At 45.6% G+C, this 18,306-nt stretch overlaps 2 protein-coding genes across 7 annotated transcripts in view; one reads left to right on the plus strand and one right to left on the minus strand.

Moving 5' to 3' along the window:
• On the plus strand, window positions 1-15,729 carry LOC142990230 (protein arginine N-methyltransferase 8-B). 5 transcript variants are annotated; one of them, XM_076139933.1, is made up of 10 exons: window positions 1-75; window positions 3,963-4,211; window positions 4,677-4,832; window positions 7,461-7,524; window positions 7,953-8,095; window positions 8,423-8,510; window positions 9,704-9,819; window positions 11,457-11,607; window positions 13,676-13,797; window positions 14,112-15,729. In XM_076139933.1, the coding sequence occupies exons 1-10, from the start codon at window positions 1-3 to the stop codon at window positions 14,193-14,195; spliced, it is 1,248 nt and encodes a 415-aa protein (XP_075996048.1). In that variant the 3' UTR covers window positions 14,196-15,729. The 5 variants fall into 5 exon arrangements, with proteins under 5 accessions (XP_075996048.1, XP_075996073.1, XP_075996081.1 ...); XM_076139958.1 differs by having other exon boundaries at window positions 4,002-4,211; XM_076139966.1 differs by having other exon boundaries at window positions 4,035-4,211.
• Window positions 15,685-18,306, minus strand: part of cracr2aa (calcium release activated channel regulator 2Aa) — a 13,290-nt gene continuing 10,668 nt past the window's right edge. For both annotated transcript variants that reach the window (XM_076139914.1, XM_076139920.1), the window contains exons 15-18: window positions 18,150-18,264; window positions 17,890-17,991; window positions 17,441-17,517; window positions 15,685-17,181 (exon numbers count right to left, since the gene is read on the minus strand). In XM_076139914.1, coding sequence (XP_075996029.1) covers window positions 17,097-17,181; window positions 17,441-17,517; window positions 17,890-17,991; window positions 18,150-18,264 — 379 coding nt within the window. In that variant the 3' untranslated portion in view covers window positions 15,685-17,096. The remainder of the gene's footprint in view (window positions 17,182-17,440; window positions 17,518-17,889; window positions 17,992-18,149; window positions 18,265-18,306) is intronic.

Here is an 18,306-nt window from a genome sequence, read left to right on the forward strand (position 1 = left end):
ATGGGAATCAAGCACTCATCCCGCTGCATGCTGCTCAGGAGGAAGATGGCGGAGTCTGAGAGCAGCGAGGTAAGTGTGACACAAGACAAATCACCTTTTCTGATTGAACCCCCTCACTTCAATTTGACATACGTGCACACACACACAGACACACACAGACATACACACTTTTCAAACTATGTATCCAGCAGCCTTGTTGCCTAAGTTGCTTGTCGGCTTGTATCGATGCGTTTTTCCGCGTCCATACAACCGCACGACCCGCATGGTCTCTACTTTAGATGTTCAGATTCTGTGTGTGTGTGTGTGTGCGTGTGTGTGTCGGTCTGTGTGTGTGTGTGATTGCCTTCATGTCTAAATTTAAACCCGCAGTTCACACGGTTTTTGGATGGTCTGCTGAGATTGTGTGTGTGTGTGAGAAAATCAGCAGCAGTGTTTGGACTTTTGCGGGCAGATGCAGGGGGACAGGATCCTCACTCTCCATATAGCCCCCCCGCACACACACACCCCACCCCCCCGGCACTAAAACACGTCCTCACACAGTATATCTGCATCATTCTGAGGCTCATATAGACCGTATATGTAGAGAGAGAGAGGGACTATACGGTACCGGTACCGGGCGGGATCAGAATAACAATGCGTGCGCTGTCCAGGGTGCTGCAGCACTTTGCAGGCAGACTGCATGGGTGCATGTCGCCTATATATGTGGTGCAGATCTGCAGAGGAAAAAAGCAGGGTGAGGTAAAAAGGTCTGGAGGGGCCTATGGGGGACTGGGATGCAGAAGATTGTGAGGCGTAACCTCTTTAAATCCATGTCATCCTGTTTATTTTCTGGCATTCCTGCATATTTTTGCACGCTAGAATTTGCACAACAGGTAACAGGAGGTGATGGGAGCTCATCTGGAAGTCAATATGAGGCTAAAGCAAGCATCATCTCAGACATACGGGGACCAGGATGGTTCTAATCTTCAACAAGTCACATTTAAATACCCGTAAATAGGCCAAACTTCTGTTAGAGCGATGTAAATCTCCATATATCTTCTAAATTGTGCTGATTGCATCTTAGATCTTAAAGATAAAGCTCACAACAGTTACAGTGTAGTTTCTAAATCGGGAGAAAGAAGCGAATACACTCAAGTCTCGGGGGCGGAATTCATAAAGAGCTGTGTGTTATTGTACTGCACTGGGTCCTCCAACACATCCAGCTTCCTCTTCATAACACACGACTTCATAACGGATTCAAACACCTTGAGACGTTGGAGACAGCCTCCAGTTGCTCGGTCATGCATTATGCATCAGGCAAGTTCACTCAAAGAAAGTTTAGACATGGAAGAAAGCCTCCAACCCTCAACACATCACCAATAACCGCAAGTCATAAGGGGGCAGCAGCAGGTATCTGATACTTTACAGGACGACACTGGATGGATCTTTCCCCTCCTCTGTCTGAGTGTTGGTATCATAGAGGCGCCTGAGTGCAGTAATGGAAGTGAGGCTGTTTCCTTTATGAAATTATGAATTACAGTAAGCTGTTGCCTTCTGAACTATGAGCCATTATAACTGCAACCTGTGAGTCAGTTCAGGTCAAGATATGTGTTGATGTGCTCCAGATTCATAGAGTACATTGATAAACATGACATCACCCGACACTCTGTCAAACACTGAGGATTGAACCTAAGTGTCCTCAAAGGCAGATTGGCAAGGTCTAACTCTCCAACTTTGACAATGAATCAGGCACAAAGTGAGTGTGTGTGTGTGTGTGTGTGTGTGTGGATGGATTTGCCACGGAAGCAGCGAGGGAACGTCCTTCTCAGATAACAAGAATCACCTCAGAGCGGAGATGAGTATTCGGTCTGAAATAGAAATCCAAATGTGTTTATCTGTCTGGAGGGTCAATGGAAAGGACATTTTGCCGCCCTGGCCGCCTGTGGTGTGATGGCATCTCACTTACACTCGCCGCAGCTGCTCTCCCCTGACACAGCACCGGACCTCAGGCTCCCTCTAATCTGCCCCTCAAATGACTGCCAAGCACGTTTTTGATTCTGCTTTGCAACATTCAGCGTTTTGCTCATCGGCTTCCTGCACTAAACTTGGCGTTCCTGCTCGCCTCATTGCCTATTTTGTAATTATCGATTCTCCAATTTGTGCTTTGGAGTCAGCTTTTCTTTAATTAAAGCCTCATTTATTGCTCCTGCTGTATATATATTATAAGATGAGACTTTATTTGCAGTCCTCCTGCCCGGGGAGTGTGTGTGTGTGTGTCTTCATCATTGACAGGCCCCCTTTTACTAGACGCTGCATTATTTGTGCCATTACCCAGAAAGCGCTTGTGGGCGTGTACGTGCATATTACAGTGTTGGAGTAAATCCCTGTGTCACTAAAAAGGCGTCTCCAGGCAGTTATCATAAGTCTCTCAGATAATCCATGTGACTAATGTGTCCTCCTCAGGCAGGCTGGGAAAACACACAATGCAGAAAACAACCTTTGGTTATTGCAACAGATCCTTATGCTGCACTGCACCGCTGCACCGTTACACAGGTCAACATCAGGTCTTACAGGATTAACACTCACATTACAGCGTTTCATTACGAGTCCCTATCAACCAATGTCTGGACTTTATCATGCAGAGAAATCTTCAACAGGGTCCAAACATTAATGTCTCTCAAGCTTCGTCTTCCTGTTTTCACTACAGATGTTCAAACCAGCAGATCGGCTGTAAACAAATCCATTTAAAACTCCAACCGTGTTGCGATGAAGATCACTTAACTGTGACATCATTCACTAGGAGTCACAACTAAAGTCACATTTCACAATAAGACATTTTTCTTTTCACTGTTGCCTGTTATTTTGCACTAGAGGTTGAAGGATACAGCCGGCATGTAACCAGGCAGCTTTAGTGTGAATGTGAATGTGCCATATGGTCCTGCATGGATCCATATCAGTGTGTCCCCATCCAGGCCCATTGTCACCCAGCAGGGCGCAGACAAGGGGAAGGAAGATACAAAATCACGACCAGATGCAGGCAGGAGGCTGAGGAGGAGGAGAAAAGGGAGGAGAGGGAGGAGGAGGAGGGGAATTGATTCAATCAAACAAAGTAAAGATCAATGCAGAGGCAGAAATCCGATTTCAAGTCCACTCGATCTATTTGCCAAAAAATAGCGCAGTAAGTTACAACACTATGACCTCACCTGGATGTGAAGTTCATCATTTCTATTCCTACGACCAAATTTAGAGGAAACAAGCAAAGTCTCCCAGTGGAATCTAGCCAGTGTTTCATTTCTCCCTCCTGTCTTCTTTCTTCTTTTGTTTTCTCTTCTCCTCTTGATATCATTTTTATAATAGTGCTGTAAACTGCAACACCACATTTTTTTGTTCATTCTGTCGTTTATTTGGCAATTCTGGAACGAGAACAGAGACCAGAATGGCTCCCTGGCTTAATACTGAGATACTACCTCTCCCACCCTCTCTCTCTCTCTCTTTCTCTCTCTCTCTCTCTCTCCCGCCCTTTCGCCATCCCTCTCCATTCCACTCACGCACACTCCGTCACACGCTGCATGGCTAGACCTTCCCAGCAGGCCTCTCAGGTGATAATCAGAGCATCATGGCTGAACCTCCTGTGCAGAACGGAGCTTCTTGCCTGCTGCTTCCTGCTGACAGACAGTGTTGACTTCCTGTCAGTAGTAAGAGCATCCATCCAGACTCAGTGGGCAGCCGCTGAGCACAGGCGGCCCTATGGTCCGGAGCGCTGACAGACTGAGATGAGCGAGGCGACCGATCTGAGCTCTGTTTGTTTCTCTGATGTTATTGCTGTGGAAGGTTGTATAGTCGAGGATCCATGTGTCGCACAAATCACTCGGTCAGTTCCAAACATTCCAGACGGGACACCGGGACAAAAACTGGTCTTTCTGAAACATCCCAATGTCTCACTCTCCTCTCTCGTCTCTCTCTACCTTCTCCCTCTTCTCCAGCAACAACAGCCTCAGCCACAGCCGGTCCGCATCATCCAGTCCCAGTCGGCACAGCCCACCTCGCTACCCAAGCCTGTGCCTTCTGTCCAACACACCCCGCGACCGCCTCAACCGCCGCCGCACACCCCGCACGCCGCCAGCCTCTCCAACTGTCCCGGCCGAGGGAAGATGGCCAAGTTCCTCAACCCGGAGGACATGACCTCTCGAGACTACTACTTTGACTCCTACGCCCATTTTGGCATCCACGAGGTACGATGGTCAAATATAGCAAATCAAGTGTAAGGTGTTGTTGTTTTCCTGTTTTTCTCTCCGTTGTGGTTCGAGACAAAGAGACAGTTTTATCGGATATCTGGATAAGTATTTTTGGAGTGTAGGCGAGATGTTTTTGTCTCATTTCTGATTTGTGAATATGCCTCAAACACAAATGCGTGAGGGCGAGAGCGACAGGAAAGACGGATGCTGCTGACTCCCCGAGTATATTCAGCACCAACTCTTCATTTGAATGTCGAGTAGTAAGCCTGAGACGGAATAAAATAAGATTACGTGGAGAGCTGTGGGATATTTGTCGCCGCTCCCCAGAGTTAAAGCAGCAGATTCATCTCAAGGCATCATTCAACAATAACAAATTGTCTCTTTCCTCCGGGTTAAGCCGCGGTTCGTCTCGACTTCAGCTGTTTTTGTCCTTATTTGTGACTTCTTCTGTCCCGCCACCAGGAGATGCTGAAGGACGAAGTGAGGACGCTCACCTACAGGAACTCCATGTGCCACAACAAACACGTCTTCAAGGACAAAATAGTGCTGGACGTGGGAAGCGGGACGGGAATCCTGTCCATGTTTGCGGCCAAAGCGGGGGCCAAGCACGTGTACGGGGTAAGACGAGACGGCGGGCGGTCAAACACACCAAGGCCGTCTGCGCCTGCACAACTTGTTTATACATTTGTAGAGTTTCCATCAGACTCCCTGTAATCTTAAAGGAGAATGGCGTGTGACCAGCAGGTGATTACAGTGTGCAGCCACTCAGACAGACAAGGAGCCGCTGTTGATTTCTGTTATTGCTACTACAGGAGCTGAAGTCATGTTCTGCTGGACACGGACAGCCACCTGGAACAAACATGTGGAACTTATTTCAGCAGGGAGGCGACTCTAGATGTTCACTTCAGAGAAGGAAGCATTAAGTTAGAATTGCCACGGGAGCTGTTCTCTTCATTCTTTGCCTCTCTCCCTTTTCTTGTGTCGTCCTTGATCTTTACACTCCAACATCGCATCCGTTTAATGGCTCTCATACTTCTGTTCATCTCGTCGACTTTCTCACTTTTCGTCAACGTAATTTAATGCACCTTTGATTTAGTCTGAGTCGGAGTTGAGGGAGTAAAGACTTAGACCTTTATCATCGCTGCTTCATATCCACATGAAAGATGGCTGAGGGACGACGTGCACAGGCTGGGCTCCGGGCCAACATTCTTCAAAATCACGCAGAGAATGTTAAATCAAGAAGAGCAAAAAGTCCTTGGTTCACTGAATAAAGATACGAATCATAAACAGAGGAACTAATGAAGAGAAAATATGTACTGTAGCGTCCGCCTTCCAAGATGAGGACAGAATAACTGGATGAGTTTTGATTGAATACCAGAAAGTAGAAATATTAAGAACATGTGTTGTCATCAGGAGAACGGAGTAAGAATCTAGCTTCATCTGCATGTTGAGTCACAGCCCAAAGTGCAAGAGGAAGGCAAAGAAAGTCAAACATCCACAGTTTCCAGCTCAAGAGTCGCATCTGCTGCTCTTTTGGACAAACATTTGCTAATGTCTTGCCAAATGCTATACAAGATATGAAAGCAAGATGTCTACTCAGGTCCAGTCTGTTCCAAAGAGATGAGACCTGAATCAGGCAGAACCCAAATTATACTCAGTCTAATTGGCTCTGGAATCCAGGCTCCACAGTGAGACAGTGTGAACTGACTTGGTAATTGGTGGCCTGTCATCGGTTCTGGTGGTCTCCCCCTCAGTCAGGGTGTGTTCAGGTTGACCACCCTGGCTGGGGTCTAATTATCCTCAAGTGTATTACAGAGCAGTTCATACTGTCTTTGGTTCCTTTTGGAATTGGATTTGTTGGAAATTAATTCATGCACATCTGGTTCGGGAGGTTTTCCTCCGGGGTCCTCAGGGCAAATCAAACTAGTTTGTGCTCGCTCGTCTCCTTTCTGCCCTCTAGTGGTCAGCAAGACTTCCAGAAACAGTAAAGAAAGAGCTGAGAACTCAGAAACTTCCAGCACTCCTGAGAGTCTGCAGGGACGCCAACACACTAAGTAGAGATGGGTGTTCACTGTAAACATGCCCACCGGCTTCCCCTGAAGCTCGTCCCTGATGGACTCACAGCTAAAGTCTATCACTTCTTGCAGAACTTCGGGAATCACTGCCACTTAGAGAGCGATCGTTATCAGCGCTGCAAACACACACACGCACACACACAAACAAAAGAGCAATGCAGTCCAGCATTGGCCACTCACGTCCGTTTCTCCCGACCAGTCGCCTGCTAATAGACTGCAGAGAACAGAACGTCTGCAGGCGGGCGGTGCTAATGTCGCTTCCCCCGCCTGACTCTGCAAAGCTCACTTGCAAAAGAGAGACTAATGCGATGCTGCTGAGGCGGCTGCTTTTCACTGCACAGAAGATAGAAAGCATTACATCATAGCTGCTCAGGTGGTGATCAGTTGTTGCACTAAACATCTGTACATGTCATTCTCCTGTAGGACCGCGTTCAGTCTGCAGCTTCATCCTTTTTGGCTCTAGAGCTCTACTATTGAATCATCCAAGTTATGTGCTGAGTGAGGGAGCTTTACTTGTGTTACTTCACTTCAGCTTTAAGCTTCATATAGGGAGCTGCAAACTAAAGAAAGATGAAACTGGAGATAAGCAGATGAGATCATGAAAGATCTACGCTAAAGATAGGTGAGGTGAAGTAAACACAGGGAAGGATGCGAGTAAAAGTGACAGGGTTCGTACTTTGTGTGTGTGTCTGTGTGTGTGTGTGTGTGTGTGTGTGTGTGTGTGTGTGTGTGTGTGTGTGTGCCGAGACGTCACATTTCCCTGTGAATGCTCCTTCGGTCACGGGTCACGGCTCCTGAAAGATAGAGAGGAAGAGAGAGCGACCCAGGAAAAAAGGGGCGAAGGTTCGGCAGAGTGAAGTTCAAAGAATTTATAATGTCAAAAGAATAATGGAGGAAAGGTTGAAGATCTCAGCAGGGGGCTTCATGCCTGGGTGCCCTGGGTTGGCTGATACATGAGTGAGACTTTAAATGTTACGCAACAAAATAAAGGTTTATGTAAAGGATCATGAATGTATGGAGCTTATTTTGGGATATTGAAGATTGGTGAAGTGAAGTGTTGATTCTCTTTCTGGCCTTTAGAGTCGCGTCACGTCGGAGTCAAAGCGAAAGCCGCGGCGACACTAATGGACGTCCCATTAAATTTGTATAATGTCTTTCTTCTCTCTGGCAGATTGAATGTTCCAGCATATCTGAGTACTCAGAGAGAATCATCAAGTCCAACCAGCTGGACAGTGGTGAGCTCCCCCTTTTTGTCTTCACTCTACAGTGTGTGTTGATAAGTGTGAGGATGAGGAAGATGAAGGAATCCATACGTGCCTGAGCCACGTTGTGCCGCACCGACTCATTTGTATTCATTTGTGCAGCAGCTTTCCTCTTTATGTAACTGCTGAGCACATGTTTTAGTGGACACACACACGCACACACAGGTTTACTGCCAAGCTGCTGCCTGTGTAGCTACAGAGTCAAATCAAATATGCGCAAGTAATTGAAAGAAGCGATAACACACACTTGTGTCAGCCGCTGAAACGGAGCAAGCACAGCTGATTTCCATGAGGAGCCGAGTCGTCCCTCTCTCTCTCTCACTCTCGCTCTCCCTCGCTCCCATAGTTACTGCACGTCCCACACACACATGTTTCAGGTCTTGTCATTTGTGCTTTTGCAGTGATCACCATCTTTAACGGCAAAGTGGAGGAGGTGGAGCTTCCTGTAGAGAAGGTGGACATCATCATCTCTGAGTGGATGGGCTACTGTCTCTTCTACGAGTCCATGCTCAACACCGTCATCTTCGCCAGGGACAAATGGCTGGTAGGGGGATTTGGGGTCCATTATACCACCATTAATATTTCTGAAGTAAAATGTGAGGTTATTGGAGGTCATTACATCATCACGGCTTATTGATGCTAACATTTGTAGGTTTTTGATTTGAAATTGATGTTGATTCTATAGTTCTATAGTTGGAGGGAAAACATTTTCACTTAGGGATCGGCTCAGATTTATCACATAAACACTGAGGGCTCTTAATTGATATCATTATGAAACAGCGCTGTAGAATAATGGAATATTGATGAATAATGCAGATTGTTTGTAACGTGCAGAGAATTCATTGCTTTTCCTTCCTGGTTTGTCAAACAGAAAGAAGGCGGGTTAATGTTTCCTGACCGAGCGTCTCTGTATGTGGTGGCCATAGAGGATAGACAGTATAAAGACTTCAAAATACATTGTGAGTTCAGTGTGTGTGTGTGTGTGTGTGTGTGTGTGTGTGTGTGTGTGTGTGTGTGTGTGTGTGTGTAAGTCTATGCTCGTAAATGTCAGTGTTTCTCTTTTTGTTCCCAGTATACTTATCTCTACATAGGTAATGAACCCAGACACACACACACATTCCCATTATACACTCACATTCACACACAATCTTCACAGAGCCATGAATGAGTTTGAACTTTTCCTCAGGGCGCAACGCTGGGAGCAATAATTGATATTAGAAGTCAACAAGGATCTCTGTCACCACATCGTCCCACTGTGACGCTGCCGGTTAGCTTTTATGATCTGCAGCATCTAGATTGTACAGAAACAGAACAACAACGCATCAGCCTCCTCCTCCCTCACGTCCGTCCATCTGGGAAATAATACAAATGAAAGTTCCACAGTGGCAAAGCGTCGTGGCCGTGTTGCATCTCCAATCCCTCCCTCCATAGTTCAGCATCACCTCAGTTTGTTTACCTGCGGCTACAGCGACCCAACACGGTGAGAGAAGTGAAACACGCTGACTGCAAACTTCTCCCACTGCAGGCAAATAGCGCAACGTGACCTTTGCACCAAGTTGAGAAAAGACCATCTGAAGCGTTCACACACACTTCAGTATTCACAGCAGCATCTTGCGAGTCCTCACTGCTCCTCTGAGCTACATCACCGCCTTAGTTAAGTGGGCAGGAAGAAATGCAAACACAGTGAATTGCTAAAGTCCCTAGAGCGTTGATGACCTGTTCATTATCACCAAACTACCTGACACACTCAAGTCGCTGTCCCCTTTGGGTCATGATAGAGATGTTGGCTCGCATACTTCTGTAGGAGCTTCATGAATAATGCATAGCATCATTTAGCACCAGCAGAGAGGATATCAAAGGCAAGAGGGGCGACTGAAGGTTCAAGGAGGCTCGTGTTTACAAGACACCCCCCCCCCCCCTCCCCTAAATATACAGTAATGTGACTTTTGTAAACCTTTTTCAAAGTAATAGACCATCAAGGGGTTTGGTGCCCTGGATCAGATTGTTCTGAGATTAAGGCTCTGGCTAAGGATGGCATGGATTTGTCAACAGGCGTGCTGGGTGTCAAGTATTCTGTCTTTCCTCTCACTCTTAAATCTTATTTTTGCTAAAATGTAGCGATACGTTAAAGGAACGACTTTGTGTTTGCCAGGGTGGGAGAACGTGTATGGGTTTGACATGACCTGCATCCGGAATGTGGCCATGAAGGAACCGCTGGTGGACGTAGTGGATAACAAACAGGTGGTGACAAACTCCTGCCTGGTGAAGGTAAGAAACACTGAAGGGAACTTGAAGGCAACACGAGGGTTCAGACCTGCAGTTGCCACTCCTTTTCAGTGATTAACAGATCCTTTAGTTCCCTTCATGCCAGCTGAGGCACTGGGTGTTCACTGACTGTCCTTGGACTCTTGACTGTCATCTGCTTTTACCTCTGCACATTTCAAATCTGCTCAAATTGAAACGGGAAGCTGCAAAACATCAATCTCCACGCCGGCCAAAATACTCTGAGGCAGCATGTGAGGTCTATATATAAAAGTAAACATCCTAAACCTCATGCTGTGACTGCCATGAGTGTAACTTTGATCCGTCGCCCCCCCCAAACTGTGCAGATTAGACCGACCGGGGCTGAGCCGTGCATGTCGATCCAAACCCGTCTAGCCTTCCTTCCTTGGTGTGCTCCGAGGACTGACCTTCCTTTCTGTGGCGTTTGATTGGACGGCTGCTCCGTCTCACCTCTACTGCTGGGAGGTCAAACCGGGACTTCGGCTTTGTTCACTCCGTTCTGCCGACTGACAAGTTTTGTCGTCGTTTCTCCAATATCAAGCCGGATTTCATTACAAATGTAGAGAGCAAACAAGACGAAGGTCAGAAGGGATCGCTGCCTGTTTTTGTCTCTGATTAGAAAAAAGGAATCCTAAGGAAAATGATACCCCGCTGATGAGCTTTATTGTCTTTCTAAGGGTTACTTAGAAACCTCATTAAAGTTATATTACCGAGAAGCAGGGCGCATGGGACCTCATGCTATTAAACCGTTGGTTGTAACTTTGGGAGAAAATTATTAATTTGACATTAATGACCTGCGTTTCTTAAATCTTTTATTTCACCAGGAGAGCCGTATAAGCCCCGCCACACGTTATGTTGCCGTCTTAAACTTTAAAAACACGCCACAGGATCACAGTAAATATCTGGCAGGTGCTTTTATGGGAGCAGTTGTTTGCGGCGAGCAGCGGGGGGGATCTGGCATTAATATTACATCGTTGTAATTGCCAGTAAACATAAGGCCGATTCCTCTGCAGCAAAAGCAGCATCTGGCAGCGCAGGGAGTCACATTCCGGTGCGGAGCTTCCTTTGCTTATTAGCACAGATAGCACGTTACAGATATTAACCTCCATCCATCAAACATGTTTAGCCTGGAGCTGAGATTTCCGACGAGTTTCCTCCTCTGTGTTTCTTGGTAATTAAAGATAACACGACGCGTTTCTGCGATGTCACTCACACGTGACGGGAAACCCGAGCTATGGAACAACATGTTCTCCTTCCCCCCCGGCTCAGCTGGATGAAGTTGTATCCGATATCCCTGTAAAAATAATTGGGACCAGGGGACATTTAGATGATTGGGCCGCTCGCTCCGGCCATGACTAACACCTGGAGCCTGACAATACTGTAGTGAGACCTCCTGTGTGGCCTGGACACGTGATGCTGACGGGTAAGATCCTGGTTCAGGCAGGCTTCAGAGGTGACCTTCAGGTGAGATGAGGTTTTGGAGGTGGTTTGAATACAATCTAAAGACAAAAACCTAAAAGCAAGGCAAACTGCTTCTCTCGCCAAATGAAGCGGAATAACGTCTGTGTCTGAAGTGTGCGTCTGTCTGGATATCTGAGAGGAGTGTGTGTCTGTTCCTGCAGGAGGTGGACATCTACACAGTGAAGCCTGAAGACCTCTCATTCACCTCAACGTTCTGCCTGCAAATCCAGAGGAACGACTACATCCATGCACTCGTCACCTACTTCAACATCGAGTTCACAAAATGTCACAAGAAGACCGGTTTCTCCACGGGTAAGATCAGACACACACACTCACACACACACACACACACTTCATCTCCCCATTTCCTTTAAGGGATATATGCCAGCGTAAGTGCCTATTTATGGTTTTGTGAAGCTTACTTGATCAGGGTGTGTACTTGTTGACACATGGGCCTGAAATGGAATCCTCCAGTTATAGGATTGTCTCGCCAGTCATTACACCACCTTGCAACCCATCCATTCTCTACACCCAATTATCCTGCGCAGGGTCACTGGGGCTGGAGCCCATTCCCTGTGTTCCACTCTGCACAGACCGACACGCTCATTCGCACTCACATTCACACCTACATGATCAAACCTGATTGTGTTTTGGGACGTGGGAGGAGAAGTGTCTGGAGTGAAGTGGCACACAAACACAGGGTGGACGTGCAAACTCCCCGCAGAATAGACTTTTTAGTAAACTGACCTAAAACTTAATGATGCTGTAGTCCAACCGAGCAGAACACCCGAGCCCATTTCTCTGGAAGGCATTGGGCTCTTCTAAACCAATTAGTCTTAGTAGCCGGTCGCTGTGGTTACGATAAGGAAGGCACAAAAGACCATTTGATTGAGTGTGATCTGTGTTGAGTTTTAAAAGCCTTCAACACATGAATAAATGCAAATGTCACTTTTACTGTTTCAGCACTTACTTATGTTTATAGCTGATGTTAACGTCTTTACACTGCTGGACTGGAGGGAGTTGGAATGTTTAAAATCTGGCCGTGACTGACCTCTAGTGGCGGTTTGATGGCTTGACATCTTCTAGTGCAGCTCTTGTAATGATGTGAATCACTATAAAGGTTTGTGTAAACTATCGATTCTTGTCGGCTTCTTTAGATATCACAGCCCTGCGTAACCACCGGCTAGCTTTTATTTGTCAAATCAATAGAACCTTGTGACAATTCAACGTGGATCAGATTAGAAAATCCCATCTTGGACTGGACTCATTCAGCTCTGCCCAATTATCTTGCATTGATTTATGCTCGTCTATCAGGCCGCATGTTCAGCATCAAATCTCTCCAGACTCATCCTTTGGCACAAACTTAAAGATACAGATCTAAACTTACACATAAAAGGCCAAGGTGTGCCATCGATTTCCCATATAGCCTTGAAGGAACGGTGGCATCAGACAGACTCTGTGCCAGGAAGAGAAGAGACGAAGTACAGGTCAAAGATTAGAATTCGTGCAAGCTAGTAGAAATGTCACTTTTTTTTCTCCTCCTTGTCAGGTTCTCGATTGAACTATGCCCACAAACCAGCGGGTCTTGGCTCGGGCGATGCTGATCAGCAGGTTCTCTTATCCCTCTGTGGACTCACAAAGAGAGCGTCTATAAAGGCAGAGCCAAGTTGCCTCGGGACAGCTGGCAGAAATTCGATTTAAGTGGTCCTGACCTTTCTGAATCGCAGCCAAGCGATCAGTTAATGGTTCGGGGGCACTGGGGGAATGCTCACATTTGTTTTGGGGCTGGGGGTTTCGGGTATCAGCAGGGTGCAGCTGGAGCGCTATGTTTGCACGCAGACGAGGGCGCACACACACACACACACACAGAGACACACACATAAAAATGCTCACAGGGTACTTTTGAAGATAAATAGTAGTAATGAATAGGAGAAGTCTGAAAGGAAAACAACTTTGCAATCAAGTCATTTTCTGCCTTTTCCTTCATCCCTCCGCTCTGACTTTGCCTCGTTTCACAACAATCATGACGCAAATTCAATTCCCATCTCTGGGTCTATGCTTATTTACTCGACATCCCCTTTAACACGCAACAGGGAAAGGTCGAGTCAGATACAATGTTGGTCAGTTCAGTACATGCACACGGTCCACAGTGCTGAATTTGACTTTCCTTGACCCTATGATGGACAGACAGCCTGTCCAGGATGTCTGTCTGTCAATCATTATCGAAAAAAGAGTGACGTGTTTGATAAAGATTTGAACAGAACCAATTATAACCATTTTCCCTGAATGACATGTATTTGGCTCAACTTGTGCATCCTTGCGTGTGTGTGTGTGTGTGTGTGTGTGTGTGTGTGATTGTGTGTGTGTGTGTGTCTCACAGCTCCAGATGCTCCATACACTCACTGGAAGCAGACGGTGTTTTACCTCGAAGACTATCTGACGGTGCGAAGAGGAGAGGAGATCACCGGCAGCCTTGCCATGAAGCCCAACGAGAAAAACATTGTGAGTGTGTTTGATACAAGTATTCCACTCTACATGTTATTATGCAGGAGGTGTAAGTAGTAGAAACGGAAGCAAACAGCGACCCTGAGCGCTGAGGAGTCCATGCACGGTGTAATTACTCACTGTGCCGCCTTTTCACAGCAGATTGTTTATTCTCTAGCTGTCAAGCAGGAAGCGGCAGAGTGTTGATTTACAGACAAACATGAGATTCTGTTGATCTTCTCTCTCTGCAATCCATTCTCTGGGTTCTGCTTCATGATGTTGTTGTTGTTGTCGTCTAACTCCTAACCTTTTCCCTTCTTGTTGATCTGCAGCGCGACTTGGACTTTACCTTCGAGCTGGATTTCAAAGGGCAGCTGTGTGAAGCGGCAATAGCGCACGACTACAAGATGCGTTAGGCGTGTTGACCCCCCCCCCTCGTAGTACAACCACAGCCGTGACCAACAGAGGGAGACAGACGCACACTCCCACGACCACAGACTCTTCGCACGATAACAGAGGGGAGAATTGACCGGACGACTACGCCAAACATCCACTAGGTGCTTGTGACAGGTAACAGCGGCCCTGTTGGCAATATTCCGTATTGTCACTGTAGTATAACACAAAAGGTAGGCAAAACGTTGAGATCGACTGTTAAATCCTTCTGAATGTAACACTGCGGAACAGAGGTGAAGTACGTTTTAGTCTCAATGAATGCTCCAGATGTTCGATGTAAATGTGAGGTGCGGTGGTGTATCGATGTTTTGTTAAAAGATATTTTTGAACTTTATTTTCTACAGACAGTAGCACAAGTGTGATGAATTCCTGTTTCTGTCAACGTTAAGTTCCCCGTTTAGGTAGGTAGCAGTTAGAAACAAGTCTGTAGTGCTCGTGTCATATTTTGCAGTGTAATACCTGATAAGTGATTATGAGAGAAACCTTTGATTCGTTGTTGTATCGGTTGATATCAGCGGTGTGGGAAAATCTACAACAATGAAAACACCACTGCCAAGGAAAAGAAACCATGTAGGTGTAAACAGTGTATGTGTAACGTGAAAGGTGATGTGTGTTTGCCAGTGGTCAGTGTACTTGTGTATCTTTCTGTAAGTGTGCAATAGAAGGTGTGGACGCTCACACTGCTACACAGCCTGGACTCCCTGTGGTGCTGCTGCGTGTTCCCAGTGTGAGCGGTGATGTCGCCATGCCAATCACAACATACCTTCCCCATTCTTAAATGCCTTGAGAAGTGCCAGAGTGCACTGAGTTCCTTTCTGCACTGCTGTTTGTTGACGTTCTGTATCGCTCCGTATACACAAACTCTCCTTTGTCCCTGTAATGGTTTGAGATTAGAAGTTACTTAACGATTATCTGAACAGCTTCATACATTTCTAAGTCTCAATCTGGACATCATCCATGCTAAATAACTGAATCTAAATAGAGTCGAAATTCTTCCCGGAGCAGGAAATGTGTTGAGCAGCGTGGCCTGCAAGTTAGTAGCAAAGATCTGTGTGAGATATCTTTATATTGTTGCCACTTCTAGGCTCAATCTCAGTCCTTGCTTGACTATTGATGGGGAAAAACTACTGCTTCCCACTTCACCTGTGCTCTTACTAAAGTCATTGCCAAGGTAACACTGAAGGGTTTTGGCCACAAAGATGATCCCAGAAGGTGTCGAATATGAGAAACTCCTCACATCAGTCAGAGTCTCAAACATCAGCTGTTCAAATCAAAACAACAAAATCAAATACGCGCAGATATACAATCATTCCCAGTAACTGTGTGTGGTTAAAATGGTCCAACGCACTCAAGGGTCCAGCTGAGAGCCCCTGAAGGAGATTTTCAGGAGAGAAAATAGCAAATAAATTACAGGAACTGTTACACAAATAAGCAATACACTGTAATGAGTCGTTGTTTATGCTTAGGAGGAATCCTACATATCAAATTGTTTTATTAGTATAGAATAAATCCTTATATTCAGAGAATGCTTACCGCTGTAATCCACACTCCTGAGTATTTCACACATGATTGCCACGTACTTCAATAAATGACCATGTTTATTCCACATTGTATTACTTAAGTATATTATTTATAATATTGAATATGTTGTTCCAAATGTCATCTCATCTTAAGCACTGAATAAACAACAATGTCCAAACTCCTCCACTGGGTGATGCTGTATAACTTATTTTTTACTTCCATTGTATCCAGAAGTATTTTGCAAGTAACAATGAAACATTACATCATCGTATTCACATAAATAATGCCTTATACTTTGCTATTTACATCGTCATATATACATTAGAGTGGTGTGCAAGACATTGGCAGTAGTGAAGCACTTACCAGTGACCATAGTGCAATAACAAAAGGGTAAAGTCTGAACTCAAAGTCTCATACCTCAAATTCCTATTGTATCTGACCCACAAAGACAGAAATGACATCACCGAAGCACGAGGACGACTGCATAAACTCCTTGGGAATTGAGGCAGATTAAGGTTGATACAATGAAACGTGAAAGTGTTCCTCCTTCTCTGTTTGACGTGTTGTCTACAGATATCTGATCTTTGTTGTCCTGCAGCTATTCAAAACAGGATATAGCTGAGGCAACATTACACAATAGCGTCACAAACTCAAGTACAGGTTCAATAAATAATAACTCAGAACTCATGGGTGTGGTTGTGTCTTACGCTGTACAGAAGATAACCCTTCAACCACACACCACCTTGTAATGGTACAGTTTGGCATCAGGGTGGTGCAGGTTTATCAATGACACCAATAAACAGAACACCTGTGTAGTATTGTGCAGTAAACACATGAATCCATAAATCTGAGCTAAGCTGAATGAAACACAGCATTACGTTTGACATGTAGTCATGTCATTGTACCCGACCAGTGTATATATTGTTAAACATCATACTAAATGCAGACTTGAATGCGTTATGTCCAGATGTGAAAGGAACATGGACATGAAAGCTATGTATTATATTTGAGAATTGAAAGGTTCAGCATTTCAACATTTTTGCTGTGTCGTGTCTTTTCACTGTGCTGGTCCATGGCTGAGTATTTAATATGGAGGAAAATTTAAGAAACAACAAAAAAAACATAACGATTTGACTTCTAGTCAACTGAAAGCTTAAGTAGTTACTCAGCATTTTGCTCTATTGCTCAATTTCTTGCTCTATTCTCACCTTTTAAACACTTTCATGCCAAAATATAGTTTATTCCAAAATATAGTTTTTGTGTTTTAGTAAACTACAGCCGATGGGATAGAACATACCGTACTTGGGGGGGGGGGGGGGGGGGGGTGCTTTGTGTTTCAACTGTTAGCAGCAGGACTTCTTCTGTGCGGGGCTACTGACCAGCTGGATGGTCTTCTCCTTCTCTCTGTCCTCTTGATCCTTCAGAAGCCTGAGAAGCGGAGACGCACGGAGACATTCATCAGATTTGACATGACACATTACACTATATCATCATGTCAACCTGCACTGATTCAGCAGGCTATTTAAAGCTCTTTATGCTTCACTCAGTATGCTGGAGAGTGCTCTGCAGCTGTTAGTTCTGCTGCATCCCCACAGCCACCTGCTCGGGCACCTGCTCTGTCTGCTCTGTCACTTTTAAACATGTTTAAACAGAATAAACTCTTCCATGTTACAGTTCAGCTGCTCACCTGGCCAAATGAACCATGGACTCTGCCACATTGTGTCCAGAGTACGCGCTGCATTCATAGAAAATCATCTCGCATTCCTGAAAAAGAGCCAAATAACAATAATGGATGTGATGACCACGGGAGCAGAACATGCTTTGTGACTGCAAAACAAGCTGTAATAGGTTGCAGTAGGAGTAATTGGTTATTTTTTTTAACACAATCATCAAGTCTGGCCTCTGAAATGAACAGAGAACAAAGTAAATCTACTAATGGCTGCAGGAGCACAAAATAAACACAGCCAATGTCAATCTCCATGGAAACCACAGACCAAAACAGCAGAAGAAGAGGTTGAAAACACCTTGGAAACACACTGGAACAGCTTACATATACCTCTATATACAGTATACGTATATGTAACTTCATACCACATATTGTGCCTCTTTATTTTCTGATTGGACAAATGCACAGACCTTGGCCAGGTTCTCTCCCATTCCTCTCTGGACTTCTCTCAGACTCTCCTTGTCTGTTTTGTTTCCTAATAGCATGACGGCGATTTCCTCCCCTGCACACTCCTATGAGGGAAGAGAGAGTGAAGACAGAGGGAAGAACGGGATGATGAGGCCATTTAAAGTCTTCTACATTAGTATGCTGTGGTGCAATATTCCCAGAAGCAGATGATGTGTGTGTGCTGTTGTGACACTGGGGCAAAGAGTGACGATGATGTCTTTACCTGTACGCTCATCAGCCACTGCCTGACAGCTGTGAAGCTCTGCTCCGATGTGATATCATATAACACAACCACGCCGTCGGCCTTGCGGAAGAATTGTTTGGTGATGCTGCGATACCTGCAGGCGTGGAGGAGGAGGTGGGTGAGACAGGTTATGTTT

The sequence above is a fragment of the Genypterus blacodes genome, unplaced genomic scaffold (assembly GCF_046128005.1).
Source record: "Genypterus blacodes isolate CSIRO-AG114 ecotype Tasmania unplaced genomic scaffold, CSIRO-AGI_Gbla_v1 ptg000015l_1, whole genome shotgun sequence".
NCBI lineage: Eukaryota > Metazoa > Chordata > Actinopteri > Ophidiiformes > Ophidiidae > Genypterus > Genypterus blacodes.

What these genes read in the sequence shown, in the direction of transcription:
- LOC142990230 (XM_076139933.1), top strand. Translation starts at nt 1, where the DNA reads ATGGGAATCAAGCACTCATCCCGCTGCATGCTGCTCAGGAGGAAGATG. An exon ending in GGGCCAAGCACGTGTACGGG is followed by an intron (nt 4,833 to 7,460) that starts GTAAGACGAGAC and finishes TCTCTCTGGCAG; the next exon opens with ATTGAATGTTCCAGCATATC. An exon ending in TCGCCAGGGACAAATGGCTG is followed by an intron (nt 8,096 to 8,422) that starts GTAGGGGGATTT and finishes TTTGTCAAACAG; the next exon opens with AAAGAAGGCGGGTTAATGTT.